The sequence below is a fragment of the Marmota flaviventris genome, chromosome 16 (genome assembly GCF_047511675.1).
Source record: "Marmota flaviventris isolate mMarFla1 chromosome 16, mMarFla1.hap1, whole genome shotgun sequence".
Classification (NCBI taxonomy): Eukaryota; Metazoa; Chordata; class Mammalia; order Rodentia; family Sciuridae; genus Marmota; species Marmota flaviventris.
The window spans coordinates 73,406,651-73,422,219 of record NC_092513.1 but is presented as its reverse complement, the minus strand read 5'-3'; the positions used below and the strand labels follow the sequence as shown (position 1 = coordinate 73,422,219).

The following is a 15,569-nucleotide window of genomic DNA, read 5'->3' as shown; positions in this document are numbered from 1 at the left end:
TTGCTTCTAACTAGGGAAAAAGGTATTTTCCCCCTCTCTGGTTAGCCACTTGTAATAATTGGGTTTCTTAACCTAGATTCAGAGAATTTCAAGGAAAGAAGGGGTTTTATTTTTTGGTGTCATTTAAGAAAAAACTTTACTTTTCTTCCCTCACCCAGGAACTTTACTTTGGAAATGATTAAACACTTTCATGTAGCCAATATTTTTGGAGCACTGGCTAATTCAAAGCCTTCCCCACAGGGGCCAGAATCCATTCCACCTGCCACCATGAGACATGGAACAGGCTTACAGAGCCAGGGTATAGTAAGGACACACAGGCACCTGTGAGCCCTCTGCTGGCTCCAAGAGGGTTCAGGAAAGGAGAGAGCTCAGGGCCCAGGGTCCAGGCCAGGGAAGCAGACGCACGATCCACCTCAGATTTGTTCCTATAACCTGAGCATCACCTTTTGGCCTCTAAATGAGGCCCTGAGGTCTGGCCTTAAGTGACAACCCCTGCGGCTATTGAGGCTGTGCACTTGAGATTCCAATCACCTCCTGTGTCAGCCCATCATTCAACATGGGGCCAGCAGGGACCAGGCAGATGGGCCAAACCAGAGAGTGAGGAACCCTGCCCACCCAGCCCAAGATACCAGGGCCAAGATGATATCCCAGCCACCCCTTGGTTACATATAGAGTTGGTGGCCAGAGCCTGCGTCCCCACCCCTATTTGTGCCCCACCCCCAGTGTGGGGGAGGGCAGGCTTGAGAGACAAGGGCTCACCCACCTGGAGACCAGAGATGTCCATTTTTTCCCTGACACTGAACTTCTGGCCCATGAGTCGCAGTTTGGGCACACAGTAGAGGACCATGCTGTTGAACTGAAAGAGGGACAACATGGTGAGTGGCCACAGGACACTTTCTCCTTCTAAGTTTTTCCTTTTTCTTTCTTTTTTTTAATATTTATTTTTTTAGTTGTAGTTGTACACAATACCTTTATTTTGTTTAATTATTTTTAATGTGGTACTGAGGATCGAACCCAGGGCCTCTCACATGCTAGGCGAGCGCTCTACCACTGAGCCACAACTCCAGCCCTTTTCTTTAAGGTCAAAAAGTAAAGCATATTTTTTTAAAAGATGCAGAGGGGGGCTGGGGTGTAGCTCAGTGGCAGAGGACTTGCCTAATGTGTGAAGCCCTGGGTTTGATTCTCAGTACCACAAAGGAGATTAAATAAATAAAAAGTTAATAAATTGAGACAGGCAAGGTGGTAATCCCAGTTATTCAAGAGGCTGAGGTGAGAGAAGTGTGATTTTGAGGCCAGCCTGGGCAACTTAGTAAAACCCTATTAAAAAAAAAAAAAAAGATGTGTGCAATCATTTTAGCTATGGTTACATCTATCTTTGAGCAAGGAGATGATTGTGGACAATAGATTTATTATTGTCCCATTCCTAGTTTTCATTTGTCCACCAGGCACATGAGCTAATTGTGTAATAAGAAAGCAAAACTTTTGAATAAGCCACTGATACACAAACATGAATGAAACCCAGCAATGCGCTTGTTGAATGAATGAAACCAGATTTGTCTCAGAGCACTTATGTGCTGTTCTGGAAAAGTGAAGCTATAGAAACCAAGAACAGGTTGATGGCAGCCAGGGGCTGCAGGAACACTAAACTCCACAGGGGCAGGACAAGGGAATTGGGGGACAGTGCTCCTATTCTTCGGTAACTTGATTATGGTTACATCAACTGAATTTGTGCAAAGTCAGAACTGCACAGCAAAGTTGAGTTTTGCTGAATGTGAATTTCTAAAACTTACTTAGAGAAAGGAACTTGCAAAGATCTAACTGCTTATTCAAGAAGAATAGAAGCTAGAGGAAATTATCAGGGGCCTGGAGTGGATCTCTCGCTGTAATTCCTTCCTGTCTTTCCCCTTCCCTCTAAATCAGAGTTTGGTTCTGGGATAGTTGGAATCACAACGTGAGGCTCCAGTTTGCGTTCACCTGGTTGCTGGAGACGGCCCAATCCCCACAGAGGACAGGGATGGATACAAGAGATAAAAATAGGAGATCTTTGCAGCAAACAGGGAAGAGCCACTGGCAAAAGATGATGTCCTCAGTCCTGACAGGAGAGGACACAGGAGAGCCATGTCCTTGAGCCCTGTCAGTTCTTTTCAGGACTTGAAGGGGCAGGTGAAGGGCTCTATGGCTGGGGTGGCAGCTGGACTCACCAAGAAGAGGTGGCGGTCCTGGGCCGTGCCATTCTTGGCCGACAGCTTCTGAATGTGGCCCTCCTTGATCAGCTCGTTGGCCGGGTTGACGATGTCTTCCTCTCCACCCAGTTGCTCGTACACCTCCAGGAGTTTGTGCATTTTCTCCTGCAAGAGACACAGAATTCAGGCAGGCGTAAGCCTACAGGGGCTGCTGGGGACCCAGAGGAACAGAGTCTTCACTGCAATTTCAACCCAGAACCCAATAGGGTAATGGGCCTGCTGACAATGGCATGGGAGGGAGACATGGGGACATTTGAGTTGGGTATTAAAGGACGAATAGATGTTCATCACGCAAGCAATAATAATAATAATAATAATAATAATAATAAATAACAGCTACCTCCTTTGCTATGTGTTTAACTCATTTAATTCTGACATTAACTGTGTGAAGTGGGCACCATGATTATCTTCAGTTTACAGACAATTACATGAAGAGGTCAGTTTAGTGGCCGCAATCCACATATCACCTTTCCTAAGCACTGGTTGGGTGGTACATGGCCAGGCAGAACCCTGAGGTGTGATGGGACAGGGTCAGTAGCTCATGGTCTCAGCTCTGAGCTGGAGGTCAGTGCAGCAGAAGGTAGGGCTGAGCCTGACGGCACTTGACAGTAGCAACACGGTCTGGGTCTGGGGCTGCCAAGCCTCAGCCGCTCCTGTTGTTGGACTTGAATGATCTTGGCCTGCACACCTAGGCTCAGGTGGGTTTGGCTCACCCTTCTGTCTCTGGCATGGATGCAGGTAAATGCAAGTGGACCAAACAACATAGGAAGGATGTGGGGGATTCTAAAGGAACAGCAGGGCAGGGCTGAGGACCTTGCAGGAAATAGGGATGCGCAGGTAACTGGTATATATACGGAGAAGTTGGGTGTGTACCCTTAGTAGAGGGCAGGGCTTACACCTGGCATGTATTGGAGGCAAATCTTATACATAGCAAATTCAAGGGAAGTTGGGCATGGCATGCCTGGGGCCTGTACTAGAGCTGGCTGGGCATACCTACCTGGCTTGTTCTAAGTGGGGGCTAAGCACCTACCTGGTATGTACTACAGAGGCAAGACATACACCTGGCATGTATTTTGGAAACTGGGTGTGCACCTGATGTGTATTAGGGAGGCTGGGGTATACAGTTGGCATGTAATAGAGTGGGCTGGATGTGCATATAGTGTGTACTAGGGAAACTAGGTGTGCACTTGGTGTGTCTTAGGGAAGCTTTGTATGTACCTGGTAGGTGCTGGGGGTTGGGCACACACTTGGCGCATATTTGGGGGGCTGGGTATATATCTGGTACCACTGGAGAGCTGGGCATGTACAGAGACAGCCTGTGAAAGAGACTAAAATACACTATCAGGAAATGAATGAGTAATTTAATGGTGACAATGATGACAGCTGACACTTATTTGGCCAAGTCGTGTTTTAAGCACAGAATGAACAGTGACTCTCCCAATCCTCCTGTGGCCAGTGAGAAAAGTTCCATCAGTGTCCCCATTTCACAGATGGGGAAGGTAAGGGGCAAGCACTAAATAACTGACTGAAGATCACAGATCTAGTAAGGAACAGGCCTGTCCAGCACGAGACAGGGCCCCTGACCACCTAGGGTCAAAGGTGCTCCCTGAAGAGGCCAACCTGGAGCAGGGATGAGGTGCCCTGTGGGGAGGCACCTGGGGACAGGGTAAACGTGCTCTCTAAAACAGCCCCCCAGGCCCTGGCTCCTGCACTGCTCTGCCATTTACCGCCCCCCCCCCCCCCCAGATCCTCACTCACCATCTTCCGAATGGCAGCATTGGAGTGGTTGGCGGCTGTGGAGATGAGCTCCAGGGACCCTGCAGGAGGAGGAACCAAGTCACCCTGGGCACAGAGTGGCTCTGCACACTTTCAGGACAGGCTGACTCTGGGGCCGTGGGCGGCTGCTCTGTGGGGAGGTTCCCACAGCCCTTCTGAGGTGCCCAGGCTGCTCCAGACACCCGGCCCAGGCACAGGGTGGGGCCATGGCCCTGCAAATACACCTCATTTGCTGGCAGCCTGCTGGGGCCACATCAAGTGGGACCCCACTCTCCTGCATGGACTCCTGTCCTGTCTGCCACCAGCCACAATGGTCACTGCTAGGGGACCAGGAGCGGCCCTCACCAGTCCCACCAGGTCCTGTGGGGGCCTACACTCTGGATGGCGCCAGTGTTTGGCAGCACATAATAAATAAGTCCCCCTCATAAGTCTGGTGGAGGAGATTTACTAAGTCACTTCCTCGAGGGATTCTCTCTGTGTGTCTCTGTGATTCTGTCTCTCTCCCCATCTCCCCTTCTCTGTATGTCTCTCTCCCCATCCTGTTTCTATCTCTGTCTCTCCCTCCCTCCCCCTCTGTCTCTGTCTCTCTGCCTCTCTCCCTCTCCCCCACCCCAGGGGTTTCTGCAGCTGTCCCTGTCCCATCCCAGGCCCCCCTCACTTCACGGCCGCCTCCACTCACTCTCCGCATCCTTCCAGTCCGGGGCATCCCTGGGGAGCCTCTTCAGGTAGTCCTTGAGCAGCAGCTCGTAGCGGGGGACCCTCTGCACGGGCTCCAGCATGTGGTGCTGCAGCGTCAGGTTCCCACACACATCCTGCTTCTGTGGGGACACAGGGCGGTGCGGGGCACCCTGAGGACATGCACGTCCACACTGGCCCTGCTCCTGCTGCTGGCCACCACAGACCCAGGAGGCTGCCTGGAGCGGTCTGCCCTTGAAGACACGACTGGCACAGACCACATTTTTTTTTAGTTGTAGATGGACACAATATCTTTATTTTTATTTTTTAATGTAGTACTAAGGATCGAACCCAGTGCCTCACACATGCTCAACCACTGAGCTACAACCCCAGCCCCACCGACCACGCTTTATATTGGGGAAGCTAAGGCTCAGAGAGGACCAGAACCCTGACTGGGATGGCTGCAGGCCCAGAGCTCACACCCTTAATGGAAAAATGGACATCAGGACAAGACTGCCCCCTGCTGGCTAGAGTGATTTTTCCACCCCATGCTTATGCGTGGGTCTGAGCTGACCTCCTCTCCCCATTGCTGGAAGATGGAGAAAGCTGTTCCTTACTCTCCCTACAGGGAATCAGGCCAGCATCTCTCCTCACACCCAGAGCTGCTCAGAGTGCTACAGACTTTTTCATTACAAACACAAGAGTGGCCAGGCACAGTGGTGCACACCTGTAATCCCAGAGACTCGGGAGGCTGAGACAGGAGGATTGCAGCCTCAGCAACTTAGTAAGGCTGTAAGCAAGTTAGTGAGACCCAGTCTCAAAAAATAAAAGGAGTGGGGATGTGGCTCAGTGGTTAAGTACCCTTGGGTTCAATCCCTGGTACCCTAAAACAACAACAATAACAACAACAAAAAACCCCACAGGAGTGAGCAAACCACCTGGTGGGTAGGTGGAGTGCTAAGTCCCTGGTGGCCCGGCCCCTGCCCAGCAGGGCTCATGCTCCCTGCATACCTCCCTGGCCCTGCATATGAACCACACTCCCCCTCCTCCAGCCCCCCAGCACCTCCTCACTACCGCCACCTGGGAGATCTGGACACCTATGCAGCACAGAAGCCCCAGACACGAAGGGCTCAATGCTGTCCCCATCATCTCTGCCCCACTTGGGGATTCCTGCCCAAGCCATCTCATTTGCTCCTCTCCCAACCATGCTCACGGGGCTGTGCACCTTGGCTAAGAGGACCTGCTGCCTCTGTCACACTGTCCACCTGCTTCCCCATCCCCTTGCCAGCAACTCAAGACCCTCACCTGCCTCAGGGCCCAGAATGACACAATTTTCAGCTCAGATAAGCTAAAAAATGCCTTGGATACAACAGGGCTAGGAACACCCTGGTTTAACAACCTTCATAAAAACAATGGTGTGACACAGAATCACCGAAGGATGCTGAATAAAGTACTTGCATAACATCAAAGTGTCTTCCTAGGAGAAACTTAATAATAGGGAAGGAAAAAAAATCTAACTTCATGATGGAGAGACATGAACCTTAATCAAATGAGCATCCCTAGAAGTGGGACAAATGGGAATGGTGTGTGGCCAGGAAGGACACAGTGAGACAGCCTTGCTCCAGTGAAATTAAAAAAGGAACAGCATGGGTCAAATCCTGGGCAAACAGCTCACAAACCCAAACTCAGAGACATTCTGCAAATACCTGGCCTGGTCTCCTCAAGAAGATGAGGACAGAGGCCTATTCTTGAAGAAAGCAGAGAAATCTGATAATGAACACTCTGTAGAAGGAAGGAAGGAAGGAAGGAAGGGATGGAGGGAGGGTGGGTGGGTAAAAGAACCTCACTGGGTCAACTGTGACATCTGAGTGTGGCTTACAGAGCAGTGTGACACCAGTGCAAAATTCCTGGTTTAATCACTGTGCTGGGGTCATGCAAGAGAACATTTTCTCATTCACATTTAAGGGAAAAGGCTAACAGTGTCTATAACTCTGTCTTCAAAGACTCAAAAAAAGAGAGGATGATGGACAGGACAAAATGCTACCAGTTTGTAACAGCTTGTCATTTTTGCAACTTTTTTGTAAATATTTAAGATAATTTAAAAACAAATGTTTTATTTTAAATATGCCTTGGATTGCACAGAGGGAAATCTCCAGAGGCCATAGGAAACTTGACTGTGATGCTATCCTGTTTTGAGCACTCCAGGGCTTCTCAGCCTTGGCCTCTGGCATTTGGGTGGGAGACTTTGTGGGCTGTCCTGTGCACGTCAGAGCATCCCCGGCTTCCACCCACCAGATGCCAGGAACAACAATGTCTACATGGTTTAGGTCCCTGAGGCGGGGGTGGGGGGGTGGGGGGTGCAATGTCATCTGTAGAGAATGGCTGGACCCTGCTGATTCCAAGGGGTGGAGCCTTCCCACAGCCTGCCTGGTTCAGCACCAGAGATCTGCCCAGGTGTGGGAACATGTGACTGTGGGCCATGACAGCTAGCAAGTGTCCCCAGGCAGATGTTGCTTAGGACGATGTCTGCCTAACGTAGATGGGGGACAGCAGCCTATGCCAGGCTGAGTGTCTGTCTTCATCTCAGGAAGGAGCTGCTTATTGAACTCTGTAGCGCACACATGTCAAGGTACATGGCTGCATGAGTCGTGTCACATCTCCCAGGAAGAAAGCACGCTTCCAGGGCTGAGATTGTGGCTCAGCGGTAGAGCGCTTGCCTAGCACGAGCGGGGCCCTGGGTTCAATCCTTAGCACCACATAAAAATAAATAAATAAAGGTATTGTGTCCAACTACAAAACTTTAAAAAAAAAGAAAGCACGCTCCCAGAGTATCCCTCCCCTCCTCCTGCATTCTGAGACCCAGAGGGGAGACACAGCTGACAGACAACCTGGGGAACAAACCAAATGAACCCCGATATTTTTTTCTGTTCTTCCTCAAAATAACAAAGTCAGATGTCGACGGGCCAATGCAAATTTAGATGGAGGTCAGCTTTCTCAATTATGGTGTTAAGATGATGATGATGACAATGTAGAAAGAAGAGAAGGAGGCGGAGGAGGGGAAAGAGAAAAAAAGAAAATGGCAAACTTAAGCATGAGGACAAGGAAGGACATGCAGGCCATGTGCAGCTTGGGCCAGGGAGGAGCGGAGGAGACCCCAGGGTTCCTTCACCCCTTGAATAATTGATGATACATTGACTTTAAGGGGAACATGCTTCCTGGGAACAAAAGCATGTTGCAACTTGTGTCCTGGAAAGTGGACTTTTGTCCTGATCTCCTCCACCAGCTGAATACTCTACCCTCTGAGAAACCCCGCTCAGGATGGGCCCTGTCTGCCCCGGAGGCCTGGCTGCATCTGTGGACAATGTGAGCTGGGCAGTGATGAGAGTGTCCTGGGGGAGCTGCTGTGTCAGCAAAAATGCAGCTGGTTGAGGCTGGACATGGCAATTTTGTGGGGATGGCCAGGGTGAAAGCCAGGGAGGAGCCAGCCAAGAAGTACAAGGAGAGGGGTCAAAGGGGAGGGGCTCAGGGAGAGGACATGGTGGTCTTTTCTGGGGCCTGACTCTGCTACTGAGTCAGGGGCACTAGGAGACCATGGTGACCTCATGACAGATGGCCTAGGGAAAAGGTATTAGGGGCCACTCCAAATACCCAGTGGTGAGCATTCAGGGCCCAGGAACCCTTCAAGCTACAGTGAGGCGTGTGGTGTGCGTGTATGTGTATGTGCATGCACACTCAGGGTCACTAGTGGTGTTGAGATGAGCAGCTGGCTATGAACCTGGGTTCTTCCCACACACCACAATCCATCTGGACACTATATTGGTCTATCTTTTTAAAAAGCTACCTTTTGAACCTGTGGTGAATATAGGTACTTAAAAACCAAAAATTCTGTATGGCCATCCTCACTGTAAAGCTAATAAATCAAAGATCCATGGGCAAAAGTAAATCATGTCAAGGTGACAGATAAAAGTTGATGTTCTTAATATACAAAAACCTTGTGAATCAGTAAGAAAAAGACCAACACTGCAGGAGACAAGGGTGCTATAAACAGGCTACTGCTGACAAAGAAAAAGATAATAGGACACCTGCTAAATGCCTGCCCTACACATCGAGGGACACTTGGAGTCAGAGACAGATCTCTGATTCCAGGTTTTATCAAATAATAATCTGTGCTGCTAAGCCATGATTTATCCATCTGTGAAATGGGAATGATGATTTGTCCCTGGGAGTCAGAGCGAAGCGTCTGTAGAGCACCAGGACCCATCCCATAATTTTACTGATTTTCTCTCTGCTCCAAATGCACCCAGAAGCATGAGCCTTGAGGACATCTGTGCCCACACCCTGCGGCCACCTACCTGGATGCTGTGGATAACGTCCTTAAACGGCAGCGAGCGCTGGGTCCATGTGCTCACCAGCCCCACCGCCCGGTCAAAGTTCTTGACATACTCGCCATACATCTTCAGGAACGGGGCTAGCTTCTGCAGGATGTCCCCAAGCCGAGGGTTTGTGTCCCTTGGTAGAGGAGTAGGGTCATCAGAGAAGCAGCCTGGGTGGGAGGGGCCTCCCGAGGTTAATGGACATGAACTTCACCCATGAACTGCACAGAGGGATACGGGGCAGGCAAGGGCAACAACCTGAGTCCCTGTGTTGTGTGACGGTGGGCACATTGGTCACCTGCTCTGAGCCTGCTTCCTCCCCTCCACTATTTGGAGGGTAGAATATAACATGTTACTGGATATTTGAGGGGAAGATGTCTATAAAGCACCTCGACAGCTCAGGCTGAGAATCAGAGCCCAAACACAGGAGCACCCTTGGGTGACAGGTCACAGTTTATAAGAGGATCAACTTTACACCTTTTAAGTGAGCAAAGGTTAGAAACGATGGTTCTGTCCAATGCTGACAAAGTCACCAGGGAGCAGCACTTCACGATCATAGGAACTTCCTTCTCTTCTGGATGGGGCTTTGCGAATAAGTCATAAGAAGTAAAAAAGTATATTAATAGCCTTTGATTTTGGAGCTCTCTGTTGGGGATTTATTCTAAGTAAATACTTACAAATAAAGAAAGAAGCCTTAGGCACAAAGGCCTAGCTGTGGTGCTCCTTTGAAAGGATGCATGTGGGTTTGATTGAAAGGCCCAGCAATTCAGGGAGGGGAGGGTGGGGAAGTGGTGGGTCCCTTGCACCAGAAAGGGAGCTGAGGAGGCGCCTGTTAGGCCCTTATGGTTGAATCTCTGTGGCATGAAAGGAGAATCTGTCTCTAACACACAAGGACTTTGTCATCAAGGCCCCACCCAATCCTGACCTTGGGGACACAGTGTAACCTGCTCTGCAGCTGGACTCTGTCCTGAATATTCACAAAGTAACTCAGCGCCCCCCTGGGCTACAGGTGAAAGAATCCCCAGCCAAGTCCCCTGGTCCTGGGCTCTGGGGACACCAAGAGGAAGCCAGGCTTGTGAAGGAGGTGGACAGCAGGGGCCCTAAGCCAAGCTTTAGGTTTCCCAGAATTTGGGGTGGGGGTGCACATAACAAGGAGAAATGATGGGTTGGGGGGCCTCGTCTGTGATGTGTTACTAATCGTGTCTTGTAACCAAGCTGTCCCTTGGCTAAGAACGGGCAAAAGCAATAGAGGGGCAGGATCAGCAGAGGAGGAAGATCTATAATCTACTGTTGATGGGGAGGAAATCTCATTCCTTTTTAAAGCCAAGGTGCAGTGCATGCTAGAAAGGAAAATAAAACCAACTAGCACTATTTGTTCACCATCTTGTGTTTCTGGATATCGAGTCTCATTTCAATTCCATAAATCCCTGTGACTATTAAAATCCCCTCATTTTTGTATCATCAGTTTCCTCAAAATTTAAGGCTTGGAGACCCTATGTGGCCCATCAAGGTCACCAGCAAGGAAGAGTGGGGCTGGGATTCGGACCTAGGACCAGGCCAAGAAGGGAGGCACCAAGGCCACTGCGAGACAGGCCCCCCCAGGTGCTGCCTGGTTCTTACACAAGGAGCCAGGGGGCCATGGCTGGTACTCACCACTCCTCCGTGATCCGCCGCTGCAGCTCGGGCAGCAGGAACTGACCATGGAAGCGGTAGATGGAGGAGATGTTAGAGAAGATGCCAGTAGTGACTTCCGAAGGGATCCCCGCTTTCGTCAGCGCGGTGCAGAAAACCTGGGCATGAAGAAGCCCATGTCAACCAGGGAGCACGGACCATGGTGGGCAGTTACCGTGAGAGGCATCTGTCACAGCGGAGGGGCCCTGGGCAGTGTCCCCACCCTGTTTTTCTTAATGAATGCCAGAGTTGTTGTCTTCTTTTTGTCATTAAACTGGTTCAATAAATACTCATGGTCTTGACACAAGCTTATTTATAGCTGAGAGTTGTGAGCGAGGCAGTGGGCAGTCCCTGGGGAAGGAGCAAGACATCTTCCTGTTCCCCTTCTCACAAGAAATGAAAAGTCAAGATTTCCTTCTCTGGCTTCTGAGATTCAAGCAGAAGCAATGCACCCTGTCAAATCTTGGTTTCCACGGGCACTTTATTTCCTGTGCTCAGGGGCCCCATGTTACCTCGTGAACTCTGATGTGTGGCACTCCCACCCCAACTTATTTATGCAGAAAAATGCCCAGCAGCCATTTACATACTCAGATCATGCAACCACTAAGAAGAGTTCCAAAGGTGGTTGGGCAGAACCTTTACCCCACAGCCACAGGCATGGAAAGAAAAATGTAGGTTTCTAGACCGGACTTAAATTTTTCAAAGTTTTAGCATTTTTTACTCCAAATGCAATGTTCAATCAATGTAAGGATGAAGAGTTTGTCTCTGAAACTGCCCATAGGAATTCTGCAAGTGGACAAAGCCGGGCCCCTCAGTTGTGGGCTACCTGGTCCAGCAGGTGCAGCCGCCTAACGTAGGTCTCTTCAGTGTGCAGGAGCTCCTGGGCGATGTTGAACAGCTTCTGCGGGTCAGAACACTGCAAGGGGAAGGAAAGCAGCTGGGTTACCTGCAGTATGCCAGGATGACCAGGGGACAAGAGGCCCAAAGGAGGCCACTAGGACTGGGATGCGGCGTCAGTTCTCATAGATGCTATTTCCAGGGAGGGCTTTAGGAAAAGCACAATCCTCCCCAAACCAGTCCCCTCCAAACAACTGTACTCCAGAGATGACTCTCCATTCCTGGAACTTTGACTACAAAAAAGCTGTAGTGATCACAGAAAAATCTATATTGCCGCGTTGGGGATGTAGCTCCATGGTATAGTGTCTACCCAGCATGTGTGAGGCCCTAGGTTCAATCCCCAGCACTGTAAAGTTAAAAAAAAAAATTAAAAAGTAATTGCAGAGCAATATCAGATGGCAGTCTGAGAAGTTGCAGACCCTCCTTCCTCCACAGAAACACAGACTTGACAATAATATAAAAGACTACCAAACCTCTAGGAGAAATACAAAGGCCAGTTGAAAAGCCACAGCACTCACAATTGTAAAATCAAGAAGGGATTCCAGGGGAAAGTGTAGGAAAATTGGTGGCATTTGGCATGCCTGTCTTCGTCTATTTGTACTGCAATAGCAAAGTATCTGAGAATGGTAACTTATAAAAAACAGAAATCTATTTCTCACAGTTATGCAGGCTAGAAGTCCAAGATCAAGATCAATAATGAGGTTTGGTGTCAGATGAGGTCACAGTCTCTGTTTCCAAAATGATGACTTTGAAGGCTTGCCCCCACGTGACAGAGGGATGAAAGGTCAAAAGGGGGGTGAATGCTGTGTCCTCAAATATCAGAAGAGCAGAAGAGAACGGACCCACAAACTTCCTTTTATTTTATTACTTCTTAATTTTTACCGTGCTGAAAATTGAACCCAGGGCCTCAGGTGTGCTCGGCAAGCGCTCTGCACTGAGCTACAGCCCCTGCCTTCCTCCCTCCCTTTTGTAAGAGCCTTGATTCTATCCACAAAAGCTCTGTCCTCGTGATTTATTCACTTCCCGAAGGCCCCACTTCTTGGTTCTATCACGGTAGTGATGAAGTTTTAACATGTAGATTTGGGGGGCACATTCAGTCCACAGCAGTGCCCTTTAGTGCTCCTCTCCCTATGTGGCAGGGAACAACTGGGAGGCAACCTACCATACCAGAGGGCCTTCTGCAGGTCAAGAATCAAAGAATTAAACATGTGCCCATGGTTCTGGTGTGTCTGACGGCCGCCCCAGGGACTGGACTCTGTCTTATCTGAGTGCAGAACTAATGAGTTCAGCACAAGACTTTGAAAGTCACTGAAAACTAAGCCTAACAGTTTGTGAGAGCCTCAGTTCTGCAGGCAGATGCTAAGGCAACAAGAGGTTGGAGAAGGTCTGAGAGGTTCTAGGACCTCTAACTGGACTGATTAGTGAAGGACTTCTCCTTCTAAAGATTGGGAGAGGTAATTGTTTTTTTAAATGCCCAGATTTCAGCACACACACACACACACCCCTCCAAATTACAAGCATACAAAGAAACAGGGAAATATGGCCTAATCAGAGGAATAAAATAAAAACCTCAAACCAACCCTTAAAAACCACAAATTTATGAGCTTCTTGAGAAAAACAAATCGATATATATTTTTATAAAAGTTCTTAATGAACTAAAAGGACACAGAAGTAACTAAATAAAACCAGGAAGTGATGCATGAGCAAAATGAAAATATAACAAAGGGATTAAAAACTGTAGAAGAAAAAAGAAAGGACTTAATGTCCATCAGATGGACCAACATATCCATGTGGGAACTACAAAGGATAAGAAAGAGAAAAGAGCAGAGAATGTTTTGAAGAAATAATGGCTGAAAGTCCCCAAATTTGGAAAAAAAAAAATTCAAGAAGCTCAAAGAAATTCAACTAAAATAAATCAAGAGAGAACCTCATGGAACCATGTTGTAAGGGGCTGGGGTTGTAGCTCAGTGGTAGAGTGCTTGCCTGGCACGTGTGAGACACTGGGTTCAATCCTCAGCACCACATACAAATAAATATCAAATGAAGGTATTGTGTCCATCTACAACAGCCCCCCCTCAAAAAAAATTTAAAAAGAAACATGTTATAATCAAAACATTCAAAATCAAAGACAGCAAGGAAAAAAGCAATTATTTCATATATAGGGGCTTTCATGAGATTATCAGAGGATTCCCCAGGAAAATTCGCAGGCCAGAAGGGAGTGGGATGATAAATTCAAAACATTGACAGAGGGCTGGGGCTGTAGCTCAGTAGTAAAGTGCTTGCCTCAAATGTGTGAGGCACTGGGTTTATACTCAGCACCACATAAAAATAAATAAAGATATTCTCTGTTCAACTACAACTAAATAAATATTAAAAAAAAAAAAAAAACATTGAAAGAGCCAAACATGTTGGTGCACACCTGCAATCCCAGCGACTTGGGAGGTGGAGGCAGAAGGATCAAAAGTCCAAAGCCAGCCTCAGCAATTTAGCAAGGCCTAAGCAACTTGGTGAGATCCTGTCTCAAAATAAAAAAAATAAAAAGAGCTGGGGGTGTGGCTCAGTGGTTAAGCACCCCTGGGTTCAATCCTCAATACCAAAAAAAAAAAAAAAAAAGTGCTAAAAGTACAAAAACCTGTCAATTAAGAATATAGCATCAGGGTCTCTGCAGCAGCGGCACAAGAAAGTTTCTTCCACTTTTTGACAGAGTATTGGTCGAAAGGGGTGCAGCCGAAACTGTAACCAAAGGAGGCATTATGCTTCCAGAAAAATCTCAAGGAAAAGTATTGCAAGCAACAGTAGTAGCTGTGGGATCAGGCTCTAAAGGAAAGGGTAGAGAGATTCAGCCAGTTAGAGTGAAAGTTGGAGATAAAATTCTTCTCCCAGAGTACAGAGGCACCAAAGTAGTTCTAGATGACAAGGATTACTTCTTATTTAGAGATGGTGACATTCTTGGAAAGTATGTAGACTGAAACAAATCACTGTTGAAATGGCATCCTATGAAGCTGCCCTGTCCACTGAAGTTCTGAAATCTTTCATCATATAAATAATTTCCGTGTCTCTTTTATAATAAACTGATGATAATCTAATAATAATTTTTAAAAAAATATAGTATCAGAGCAGGGCATGGTGGTGCACGCCTGTGACCCAGTGGCTTTAGAGGCTAAATCAGGAGGATTGCGAGATCAAAGCCAGCCTCAGCCACTTATTGAGGCACTAAGCAACCTTGCCTCTTAAAAAAAAAAAATAAATAATAATACAAAAAAGGGCTGGGGATGTGGCTCAGTGGTTAAGTGCCCCTGGGTTCAATCCCCAGTAGCAGAAAAAAGAAAAGAATATAGCATCAGGCAAAACTGCCTTTAAAAAATAGAAAAGAAATTAAGATTTTCTCAGGTAAAGAAAAACAAAAGCTAAGGGAGTTCTTTAGCACTCAACCTGCTCTACAAAAAGTGATGAAAGGATTCCTTCAAGTTGAAATGAAAGGATGATAAACAGCACACGATGATACAAGGTTCTCTAATACAGGCAAATACATGGATGAATATAATAATGTAGAACTAGAAAACAATAGCACAGTGAAAATCCACAGATATGTACAAATTAACTAACACTTTTAAACAACCAATAGTTAAAAGAAGAAGTCACAAGATAAATTTTAAAAATGCATTGAAATTAAATGAAATGCCAACATACCTATGAACTGACCGTTGAGAGGGAACTATTTTAGCTGTAAATAGGTACAAATGTTCAAGAAAGATCCTGAAGCAGGGCTGGGTTGTGGCTCAGGGGTAGGGAACTCATTTGACACATGTGAGGCCCTGGGTTCGATCCTCAGCACCACATAAAATTAAATAAATAAAATAAAGGCATTGTGTCCAACGACACCTAAAAATATAAATATTAAAAAAAAAAGATCCTGAAGCAGCCACCTAACTTT

The 15,569-nt window shown here is 47.6% G+C and overlaps 1 protein-coding gene and 1 pseudogene across 8 annotated transcripts in view; one reads left to right on the top strand and one right to left on the bottom strand.

Moving 5' to 3' along the window:
• Fgd3 (FYVE, RhoGEF and PH domain containing 3) overlaps window positions 1-15,569 on the bottom strand; it is a 43,416-nt gene that overhangs the window by 15,647 nt on the left and 12,200 nt on the right. For all 8 annotated transcript variants that reach the window (XM_027950952.2, XM_027950957.2, XM_027950955.2 and 5 more), the window contains 7 exons: window positions 11,565-11,654; window positions 10,721-10,857; window positions 9,047-9,203; window positions 4,699-4,837; window positions 4,002-4,060; window positions 2,202-2,348; window positions 764-856 (listed from right to left, as the gene is read on the bottom strand). In XM_027950952.2, the coding sequence (XP_027806753.2) occupies window positions 764-856; window positions 2,202-2,348; window positions 4,002-4,060; window positions 4,699-4,837; window positions 9,047-9,203; window positions 10,721-10,857; window positions 11,565-11,654 (822 nt within the window). The remainder of the gene's footprint in view (window positions 1-763; window positions 857-2,201; window positions 2,349-4,001; window positions 4,061-4,698; window positions 4,838-9,046; window positions 9,204-10,720; window positions 10,858-11,564; window positions 11,655-15,569) is intronic.
• Window positions 13,574-14,662, top strand: LOC114104757 (10 kDa heat shock protein, mitochondrial pseudogene; annotated as a pseudogene).